The 12,019-nt window shown below is 34.6% G+C and overlaps 2 protein-coding genes across 3 annotated transcripts in view; one reads left to right on the forward strand and one right to left on the reverse strand.

Annotated features, from left to right (window-relative positions):
• LOC140679257 (serine/threonine-protein phosphatase PGAM5, mitochondrial-like) overlaps positions 1-5,667 on the reverse strand; it is a 31,023-nt gene extending 25,356 nt beyond the window's left edge. For both annotated transcript variants that reach the window (XM_072914304.1, XM_072914303.1), the window contains exon 1: positions 5,183-5,667. In XM_072914304.1, the coding sequence (XP_072770405.1) occupies positions 5,183-5,400 (218 nt within the window). In that variant the 5' untranslated portion in view covers positions 5,401-5,667. The remainder of the gene's footprint in view (positions 1-5,182) is intronic.
• The window catches only part of LOC133623012 (palmitoyltransferase ZDHHC8B-like), a 215,115-nt gene continuing 208,360 nt past the window's right edge, over positions 5,265-12,019 (forward strand). Inside the window, exon 1 of the mRNA XM_061985907.2 lies at positions 5,265-5,344. The gene's annotated coding sequence lies outside the window, so the exon portion shown is untranslated. The remainder of the gene's footprint in view (positions 5,345-12,019) is intronic.

Raw genomic sequence — 12,019 nt, forward strand, 5'->3', positions numbered from 1 at the left:
CAGTCATGGACTTAACACATTATTATGCCTAATTTGGACAACCAGGTATGGTGAAGATAAGGTCATTTAAAAAAATAAATAAATAAATAAAATAAGATAAATAAATTTAAAAAAAAATCTTGAATAAAAAAGAAAGTAAAACAATATAAAAACAGTTACATAGAAACTAGTAATGAATGAAAATGAGTAAAATTAACTGTTAAAGGTTAGTACTATTAGTGGACCAGCAGCACGCACAATCATGTGTGCTTACGGACTGTATCCCTTGCAGACTGTATTGATATATATTGATATATAATGTAGGAACCAGAATATTAATAACAGAAAAAACAACCCTTTTGTGTGAATGAGTGTAAATGGGGGAGGGAGGTTTTTTTGGGTTGGTCCACAAATTGTAAGTGTATCTTGTGTTTATTATGTTGATTTAATAAAAAATAAAAAAAATAAAAACGATACCGATAAAAAAAAAAAAAACGATACCGATAATTTCCGATATTACATTTTAAGGCATTTAACGTCCGATAATATCGGACATCTCTAGTTTCATGTCTTCCTTTGAGCGATATTTCCCGCATCTACTTTGTTTTAGCAATCAAAACATTTTCAGTTGTTTTTATCCTTCTTTGGGGGGACATTGTTGATTGTCATGTTCGGATGTACATTGTGGACACCGTCTTTGTAGTATAGTATTGTATAGTATTGTCATATTGTGTCTTCGTTTTGTCATATTGTGTCTTCGTTTTGTCATATTGTGTGTTCGTTTTGTCATATTGTATTGTCATATTGTGTCTTCGTTTTGTCATATTGTGTCTTTGTTTTGTCATGTTGTATTGTGATATTGTATCTTCATTTTGTCATATAGTATTGTCATATTGTGTCTTCGTTTTGTCATATTGTATTGTCATATTGTATCTTCATTTTGTCATATAGTATTGTCATATTGTGTCTTCGTTTTGTCATATTGTGTCTGTTTTGTCATATTGTGTGTTCGTTTTGTCATATTGTATTGTCATATTGTGTCTTCGTTTTGTCATATTGTGTCTTCGTTTTGTCATATTGTATTGTCATATTGTGTCTTCGTGTTGTCATATTGTATTGTCATATTGTGTCTTCGTTTTGTCATATTGTATTGCCATATTGTATCTTCATTTTGTCATATAGTATTGTCATATTGTGTCTTTGTTTTGTCGTATTGTATTGCCATATTGTGTCTTCGTTTTGTCATATTGTGTCTTCGTTTTGTCATATTGTATTGTCATATTGTGTCTTCATTTTGTCATATTGTATTGTCATATTGTGTCTTCATTTTGCCATATTATTTTGTCATATTGTATTGTCATATTGTGTCTTCGTTTTTTCATATTGTATTGTCATATTGTGTCTTTGTTTTGTCACATTCTATTGTCATATTGTGTCTTCGTTTTGTCATATTGTATTGTCATATTGTGTATTTGTTTTGTCATATTGTATTGTCATATTGTGTCTTCGTTTTGTCATATTGTATTGTCATATTGTGTCTTTGTTTTGTCATGTTGTATTGTCATATTGTGTCTTCATTTTGTCATATTGTATTGTCATATTGTGTCTTTGTTTTGTCATATTGTATTGTCATATTGTGTCTTCATTTTGTCATATTGTAGCGTCATATTGTGTCTTCATTTTGTCATATTATTTTGTCATATTGTATTGTCATATTGTGTCTTTGTTTTGTCACATTGTATTGTTATATTGTGTCTTCATTTTGTCATATTGTATTGTCATATTGTGTCTTCGTTTTGTCATATTGTATTGTCATATTGTGTCTTTGTTTTGTCATATTGTATTGTCATATTGTGTCTTCGTTTTGTCATATTGTATTGCCATATTGAATTGTCATATTCTGTCTTTGTTTTGTCATATTGTGTCTTCGTTTTGTCATATTGTGTCTTTGTTTTGTCATATTGTACTGTCATATTGTGTCTTTGTTTTGTCATGTTGTATTGTCATATTGTGTCTTCGTTTTGTCATATTGTGTCTTTGTTTTGTCATATTGTACGGTCATATTGTGTCTTTGTTTTGTCATGTTGTATTGTCATATTGTGTCTTCATTTTGTCTTTGCTCCACAGTAAGTCTTTGCTGTCGTCCAACATTCTGTTTTTGTTTACTTTGAAGTCAGTTCAGTTTTAGTTTCGTTCTGCATAGCCTTCCCTAAGCTTTTTCTTATGGGCACTTACCTTTTGTTTATTTTTGGTTTAAGCATTAGACACCTTTTTACCTGCACCCTGCCTCCCGCTGTTTCCCACATCTACAAAGCAATTAGCTACCGGCTGCCACCTACTGATATGGAAGAGTATTACACGGTTACTCTGCCGAGCTCTAGACAGCACCGACACTCAACAACAACACATCATTTGCAGACTATAATTACTGCTTTGCAAAACATATTTTTAACCCAAATAGGTGAAATTAGAGAATCTCCCACGGCACACCAGACTGTATCTCACGGCACACTAGTGCATACTTGCCAACCCTCCCGAAATTTCCGGGAGACTACCGAAATTCAGCGCCTCTCCCGAAAACCTCCCGGGACAAATATTCTCCCGAAAATCTCCCGATTTTCAGCCGGAGCTGGAGGCCACGCCCCCTCCAGCTCAATGCGGACCTGAGTGAGGACAGCCTTTTTTCACGACGGGAGGACAACAGGGTGACAAGAACTAAATCATCCAGACTAGAGATAAATTGTATTATTATGTTTATCTTACCTAAAAATAAATATATTTATTAATTTAAAAAAAAAAAAAAAATACATTTTTACTATATTTTTCTAAAAACATCAAAATTAATTGTATTTTTTATTTTTTCTGACTCCTTATTACATCCAGCCATAGAATTATACATTAAAATAAACATATTTGAAATAATTAATTTTAAATTATCATAATAATTCATTTAAAATTACCATATTTAATTATTAAAATAATTGCTTGTTTATCAACAACTTTAGCATTTTATTCATTACATTTTGAAGCTCTCAGAAGCCAAGTTATGTTATATTCCTTAATATTTATTTATGCAAGTTTGAAGTATCAATTATCCAAACACAGTTTTGTTTGCTTATTTTCAGGATGTATATACATATATATATATATATATATATATATATATATACAGTGGGGCAAAAAAGTATTTAGTCAGCCACCAATTGTGCAAGTTCTCCCACTTAAAATGATGACAGAGGTCTGTAATTTTTATCATAGGTACACTTCAACTGTGAGAGACAGAATTTGAAAAAAAAATCCAGGAATTCACATTGTAGGATTTTTAAAGAATTTATTTGTAAATTATGGTGGAAAATAAGTATTTGGTCAATAACAAAAATTCAACTCAATACTTTGTTACTGCCAACAAAGGTTATATTACAGAGGTCAAACGATTACTATAGGTCTTTACCAGGTTTGCACACACAGTAGCTGGTATTTTGGCCCATTCCTCCATGCAGATCTTCTCGAGAGCAGTGACGTTTTGGGGCTGTCGCCGAGCAACACGGACTTTCAACTCCCTCCACAGATTTTCTATGGGGTTGAGGTCTGGAGACTGTCTAGGCCACTCCAGGACTTTCAAATGCTTCTTACGGAGCCACTCCTTCGTTGCCCGGGCGGTGTGTTTGGGATCATTGTCATGCTGGAAGACCCAGCCACGTTTCATCTTCAAAGCTCTCACTGATGGAAGGAGGTTTTGGCTCAAAATCTCACGATACATGGCCCCGTTCATTCTTTCCTTAACATGGATCAGTCGGCCTGTCCCCTTAGCAGAAAAACAGCCCCAAAGCATGATGTTTCCACCCCCATGCTTCACAGTAGGTATGGTGTTCTTGGGATGCAAATCAGTATTCTTCTTCCTCCAAACACGACGAGTTGAGTTTATACTAAAAAGTTCTATTTTGGTTTCATCTGACCACATGACATTCTCCCAATCCTCTGCTGTATCATCCATGTGCTCTCTGGCAAACTTCAGACGGGCCTGGACATGCACTGGCTTAAGCAGGGGGACACGTCTGGCAATGCAGGATTTGATTCCCTGTCGGCGTAGTGTGTTACTGATGGTAACCTTTGTTACTTTGGTCCCAGCTCTCTGCAGGTCATTCACCAGGTCCCCCCGTGTGGTTCTGGGATTTTTGCTCACCGTTCTCATGATCATTTTGAACCCACGGGATGAGATCTTGCGTGGAGCCCCAGATCGAGGGAGATTATCAGTGGTCTTGTATGTCTTCCATTTTCTGATAATTGCTCCCACAGTTGATTTTTTTCACACCAAGCTGCTTGCCTATTGTAGATTCACTCTTCACAGTCTGGTGCAGGTCTACAATTATTTTCCTAGTGTCCTTTGACAGCTCTTTGGTCTTGGCCATAGTGGAGTTTGGAGTCTGACTGTTTGAGGCTGTGGACAGGTGTCTTTTATACAGATAACGAGTTCAAACAGGTGCCATTAATACAGGTAACGAGTGGAGGACAGAAGAGCTTCTTAAAGAAGAAGTTTCAGGTCTGTGAGAGCCAGAGATCTTCCTTGTTTGAAGTGACCAAATACTAATTTTCCACTATAATTTACAAATAAATTCTTTAAAATTCCTACAATGTGAATTCCTGGATTTTTTTTCACATTCTGTCTCTCACAGTTGAAGTGTACCTATGATGAAAATTACAGACCTCTGTCATCATTTTAAGTGGGAGAACTTGTACAATCGGTGGCTGACTAAATACTTTTTTGCCCCACTGTATATATATATATATATATATATATCCATCCATCCATTTTCTACCGCTTATTCCCATTGGGGTCGCGGGGGCGCTGGAGCCTATCTCAGCTACAATCGGGCGGAAGGCGGGGTACACCCTGGACAAGTCGCCACCTCATCGCAGGGCCATATATATATATATATATATATATATATGAAATACTTGACTTGGTGAATTCTAGCTGTAAATATACTCCTCCCCTCTTAACCACGCCCCGCTCCACCCCCGACCACGCCCCCCACCCCCCACCTCCCGAAATCGGAGGTCTCATTGTTGGCAAGTATGCACTAAGTGTGCCGCGGCACAGTGGTTGAAAAACACTGGAACAAGGACACTTATCACGTATAAGATTAAATGACCCATAAATGACTGCTAGGTTAAAAGAGTACAAATGTGTAAACAATCTTACTTGTCCCAGTTAAAGTCCCATGAGTGTCCAGTCTGGACAGGCGCGATGCCCGCTGGTGTCCACGCCGGCTGCGCAGCGTCAAGCACGGACAGTCTCGACCAGCGGCCTCGCCTCTCACCGAAGTAACCTCGGGAATCAGCAACGGCCGCCGCCAGCACCAAGGTGGCAGAGCCGCCGGCTAAACCACAAAGAAGTTTGAAACTTTTCCTGTACGACATTTTGTTGTCGCTTAACGGATGCTAGCAAATTAGCTCGAGCGGGCTGGTGTGTCGTCAACGCCTAATGCTGCCTTCTGGTGAACCGGTGTTATTACAAAGCTAAATTTGTTAATATATAAACTACAACTTTATATCCAGCACGCTGCTAATAGAGACAACGGTGTCTTATAAAAGTAAAAAATAGAGAATAGTCCGCCGTCGACGACATCGATGGCTAATCTACAAGCAGGTTGCTACGGCAGCTCGTTTGGGTCAAACAAGGGGAAGATGGCCGCCAGGGGGCGCGCTTGTCCAACTAATTACATTTACAAGAAAGTAGTCGCTATCGTTATTTTCAAATTTAAATTATTTATAACTTCTTACCCACGGGGAAAATGTTGAAACTATGGAAAATGACACAGTCAGATGATTGCCGATTTTGTTGTCAGGAGTCTGAATCCACTCTGAATTTGTTTTGGTATTGTCATATTGTGTCTTCGTTTTGTCATGTTGTATTGTCATATTGTGTCTTCGTTTTGTCAAATTGTATTGTCATATTGTATCTTCATTTTGTCATATAGTATTGTCATATTGTGTCTTCGTTTTGTCATATTGTATTGTCATATTGTGTTTTCGTTTTGTCATATTGTGTCTTCGTTTTGTCATATTGTATTGTCATATTGTGTCTTTGTTTTGTCATATTGTATTGTCGTATTGTGTCTTCGTTTTGTCATATTGTATTGCCATATTGTATCTTCATTTTGTCATATAGTATTGTCATATTGTGTCTTTGTTTTGTCGTATTGTATTGCCATATTGTGTCTTCGTTTTGTCATATTGTGTCTTCGTTTTGTCATACTGTATTGTCATATTGTGTCTTCATTTTGTCATATTGTGTCTTCGTTTTGGAATAAGCGGTAGAAAATGGATGGATGGATGTATTGTCATATTGTGTCTTCATTTTGTCATATTGTGTTGTCATATTGTGTCTTCATTTTGTCATATTGTGTTGTCATTTTGTCATATTGTATTGTCATATTGTGTCTTCATTTTGTCATATTGTGTTGTCATATTGTGTCTTCATTTTGTCATATTATTTTGTCATATTGTATTGTCATATTGTATCTTCATTTTGTCATATAGTATTGTCATATTGTGTCTTTGTTTTGTCGTATTGTATTGTCATATTGTATCTTCATTTTGTCATATAGTATTGTCATATTGTGTCTTTGTTTTGTCGTATTGTATTGTCATATTGTGTCTCCGTTTTGTCATATTGTATTGTCATTTTGTGTCTTCGTTTTGTCATATTGTATTGTCATATTGTGTCTTCATTTTGTCATATTGTGTTGTCATATTGTGTCTTCATTTTGTCATATTATTTTGTCATATTGTATTGTCATATTGTGTCTTCGTTTTGTCATATTATATTGTCATATTGTGTCTTCGTTTTGTCATATTGTATTGTAATATTGTGTCTTCGTTTTGTCATATTGTATTGTCATATTGTGTCTTCATTTTGTCATATTGTGTTGTCATATTGTGTCTTCATTTTGTCATATTGTGTTGTCATATTGTGTCTTCATTTTGTCATATTGTATTGTCATATTGTGTCTTCATTTTGTCATATTGTGTTGTCATATTGTGTCTTCATTTTGTCATATTATTTTGTCATATTGTATTGTCATATTGTGTCTTCGTTTTGTCATATTATATTGTCATATTGTGTCTTCGTTTTGTCACATTGCATTGCCATATTGTGTCTTCGTTTTGTCATTTTGTATTGTAATATTGTGTCTTTGTTTTGTCATATTATATTGTCATATTGTGTCTTCGTTTTGTCACATTGCATTGTCATATTGTGTCTTCGTTTTGTCACATTGCATTGTCATATTGTGTCTTCGTTTTGTCATATTGTATTGTGTCTTTGTTTTGTCATATTGTATTGTCATATTGTGTCTTCGTTTTGTCATATTGTATTGTCATATTGTGTCTTTGTTTTGTCATATTGTACTGTCATATTGTGTCTTCGTTTTGTTTAATATTGTATTGTCATATTGTGTCTTCGTTTTGTCATATTGTGTCTTCGTTTTGTCATATTGTATTGTCATATTGTGTCTTCATTTTGTCATATTGTATTGTCATATTGTGTCTTTGTTTTGTCGTATTGTCATATTGTCTTCGTTGTGTCATATTGTATTGTCATATTGTGTCTTCATTTTGTCATATTGTATTGTCATATTGTGTCTTCGTTTTGTCATATTGTATTGTCATATTGTGTCTTTGTTTTGTCTTATTGTACTGTCATATTGTGTCTCCGTTTTGTTTCATATTGTATTGTCATATTGTGTCTTCGTTTTGTCATATTGTATTGTCATATTGTGTCTTTGTTTTGTCATACTGTATTTTCATATTGCGTCTTCGTTTTGTCATATTGTATTGTCATATTGTGTCTTTGTTTTGTCATATTGTATTGTCTTATTGTCTTCGTTGTGTCATATTGTCTTCGTTGTGTCATATTGTATTGTCATATTGTGTCTTCATTTTGTCATATTGTATTGTCATATTGTGTCTTCGTTTTGTCATATTGTATTGTCATATTGTGTCTTTGTTTTGTCTTATTGTACTGTCATTTTGTGTCTCCATTTTGTTTCATATTGTATTGTCATATTGTGTCTTCGTTCTGTCATATTGTGTCTTCGTTTTGTCATATTGTATTGTCATATTGTGTCTTTGTTTTGTCTTATTGTACTGTCATATTGTGTCTCCGTTTTGTTTCATATTGTATTGTCATATTGTGTCTTCGTTTTGTCATATTGTATTGTCATATTGTGTCTTCGTTTTGTCATATTGTATTGTCATATTGTGTCTTTGTGTTGTCATATTGTATTGTCATATTGTGTCTTTGTTTTGTCTTATTGTACTGTCATATTGTGTCTCCGTTTTGTTTCATATTGTATTGTCATATTGTGTCTTTGTTTTGTCATACTGTATTTTCATATTGCGTCTTCGTTTTGTCATATTGTATTGTCATATTGTGTCTTTGTTTTGTCGTATTGTCATATTGTCTTCGTTGTGTCATATTGTATTGTCATATTGTGTCTTCATTTTGTCATATTGTATTGTCATATTGTGTCTTTGTTTTGTCATATTGTATTGTCATATTGTGTCTTTGTGTTGTCATATTGTATTGTCATATTGTGTCTTTGTTTTGTCATATTGTATTGTCATATTGTGTCTTTGTTTTGTCATATTGTATTGTCATATTGTGTCTTTGTTTTGTCATATTGTATTGTCATATTGTGTCTTTGTTTTGTCTTATTGTACTGTCATATTGTGTCTCCGTTTTGTTTCATATTGTATTGTCATATTGTGTCTTCGTTTTGTAATATTGTGTCTTTGTTTTGTCATACTGTATTTTCATATTGCGTCTTCATTTTGTCATATTGTGTCTTAGTTTTGTCATATTGTATTGTCATATTGCGTCTTTGTTTTGTCATATTGTATTTTCATATTGCGTCTTCGTTTTGTCACATTGTATTGTCATATTGTGTCTTTGTTTTGTCATATTGTATTGTCATATTGTGTCTTCGTTTTGTCATATTGTATTGTCATATTGTGTCTTCATTTTGGGTGGAAGTTGAAAAAATGTGTTGAAGGATTGGTTTGTTTTTGAAGCTTGATGTGGTTTCTGTTACTTTAGGAGAGTTCAATGACAGTCAGACATTACAGTACTCGGTGAAAGGTTTATTTTTAAGGCCAACAACAGATATTCACTTAGTATAACTTTCTTTAAAACATGTATTCAGTATTTTTTAACTTTAGAAAGTTACATGGTTTAAAACGATAATGATGCCAAAAAACATTTTAAAAAAAAGTCCTCAAAGGCTTATTTTGAAAACGTAATTTTGTTTATAGATGATATGCTATCTGTTGTTGTGTTCCCTAATTTGAGTGACCTGGACATAATCTGGACTGTACATAAATGCTTATTTTGAAAATGTAATTTTGTTTATAAATTATATGCAATCTGTTGTGTTCCCTAATTTTTCAGTGTACATCAGGGGTCCCCACACTTTTTGACTCGGGGGCCGCATTGGGTTAAAAAAATTTGGCCGAGGGCCAGGCTGTATATATATATATATATATATATATATATATATATATATATATATATATATATATATCCATCCATCCATTTCCTACCGCTTATTCCCTTTGGGGTCGCGGGGGGTGCTGGAGCCTATCTCAGCTACAATCGGGCGGAAGGCGGGGTACATCCTGGACAAGTCGCCATCTCATCGCAGGGCCAACACAGATAGACAGACAACATTCACACTCACATCCACACACTAGGGCCAATTTAGTGTTGCCAATCAACCTATCCCCAGGTGCATGTCTTTGGAGGTGGGAGGGGCCTATCCCCAGGTGCATGTCTTTGGAGGTGGGAGGAAGCCGGAGTACCCGGAGGGAACCCACGCAGTCACGGGGAGAACATGCAAACTCCACACAGAAAGATCCCGAGCCCGGGATTGAACCCAAGACTACTCAGGACCTTCGTTTTGTGAGGCAGATGCACTAACCCCTCTGCCACCGTGCTGTCATATTGTATTGTCATATTGTATTGTCATATTGTGTCTTTGTTTTGTCATATTGTATTGTCATATTGTGTCTTTGTTTTGTCATATTGTATTGTCATATTGTGTCTTCGTTTTGTCATATTGTTTCTTTGTTTTGTCATATTGTACTGTCATATTGTGTTTTCGTTTTGTTTCATATTGTATCATATTATGTCTTCGTTTTGTCATATTGTATTGTCATATTGTGTCTTTGTTTTGTCATATTGTATTGTCATATTGTGTCTTCGTTTTGTCATATTGTGTCTTCGTTTTGTCATATTGTGTCTTCGTTTTGTCATATTGTATTGTCATTTTGTGTCTTCGTTTTGTCGTATTGTATTGTCATATTGTGTCTTCGTTTTGTCATATTGTATTGTCATATTGTGTCTTCGTTTTGTCATATTGTGTTGTCATATCGTGTCTTCATTTTGTCATATTATTTTGTCATATTGTATTGTCATATTGTGTCTTCGTTTTGTCATATTATATTGTCATATTGTGTCTTTGTTTTGTCACATTGCATTGCCATATTGTGTCTTCGTTTTGTCATATTGTATTGTAATATTGTGTCTTCGTTTTGTCATATTGTATTGTCATATTGTGTCTTCATTTTGTCATATTGTGTTGTCATATTGTGTCTTCATTTTGTCATATTATTTTGTCATATTGTGTCTTCGTTTTGTCATATTGTATTGTCATATTGTGTCTTCGTTTTGTCATATTGTATTGTCATGTTGTGTCTTCATTTTGTCATATTGTATTGTCATATTGTGTCTTTGTTTTGTCATATTGTATTGTCATATTGTGTCTTTGTTTTGTCATATTGTATTGTCATATTGTGTCTTTGTTTTGTAATATTGTACTGTCATATTGTGTTTTCGTTTTGTCATATTGTATTGTCATATTGTGTCTTTCATTTGTCATATTGTATTGTCATATTGTGTCTTTGTTTTGTCATATTGTATTGTCATATTGTGTTGTTGTTTTGTCATACTGTATTGTCATATTGCGTCTTCGTTTTGTCATATTGTATTGTCATATTGTGTCTTTGTTTTGTCATATTGTACTGTCATATTGTGTCTTCGTTTTGTTTAATATTGTATTGTCGTATTGTGTCTTCGTTTTGTCATATTGTGTCTTCGTTTTGTCATATTGTATTGTCATATTGTGTCTTCATTTTGTCATATTGTATTGTCATATTGTATCTTTGTTTTGTCATATTGTATTGTCATATTGTCTTCGTTGTGTCATATTGTATTGTCATATTGTGTCTTCATTTTGTCATATTGTATTGTCATATTGTGTCTTCGTTTTGTCATATTGTATTGTCATATTGTGTCTTTGTTTTGTCTTATTGTACTGTCATATTGTGTCTTCGTTTTGTTTCATATTGTATTGTCATATTGTGTCTTCGTTTTGTCATATTGTGTCTTCGTTTTGTCATATTGTATTGTCATATTGTGTCTTTGTTTTGTCGTACTGTATTTTCATATTGCGTCTTCGTTTTGTCATATTGTATTGTCATATTGTGTCTTTGTTTTGTCATACTGTATTTTCATATTGCGTCTTCGTTTTGTCATATTGTATTGTCATATTGTGTCTTCATTTTGGGTGGAAGTTGAAAAAATGTGTTTAAGGATTGGTTTGTTTTTGAAGCTTGATGTGGCTTGGGACTTCCCGTGGGCCGAATTTTGGATAGCTGGGGGGCCGGATCCGGCCCGTGGGCCGTAGTTTGGGGACCCCTGGTTTAAAAGGTTTTTGAAACCAGGTCCAGTCCAGATAATGTCCAAGTCGGGCTCAGCAACACACACCTTCATCCAAGTTTAAACAAATCCAATTTCATTGACAACCTGGTCTGGTGAAGATAAGGTCCTTTTTAAAAAAATAAAATAAAATAAGATCGCGTGGACATCGGGGCGGTACCTCTGGATTGGCAGACCGGGGTGGTGGTTCCTCTCTTTAAGAAGGGGAACCGGAGGGTGTGTTTTAACTATCGTGGGATCACACTCCTCAGCCTTCCC

Source organism: Nerophis lumbriciformis, linkage group LG12 (assembly GCF_033978685.3).
Source record: "Nerophis lumbriciformis linkage group LG12, RoL_Nlum_v2.1, whole genome shotgun sequence".
Classification (NCBI taxonomy): domain Eukaryota; kingdom Metazoa; phylum Chordata; class Actinopteri; order Syngnathiformes; family Syngnathidae; genus Nerophis; species Nerophis lumbriciformis.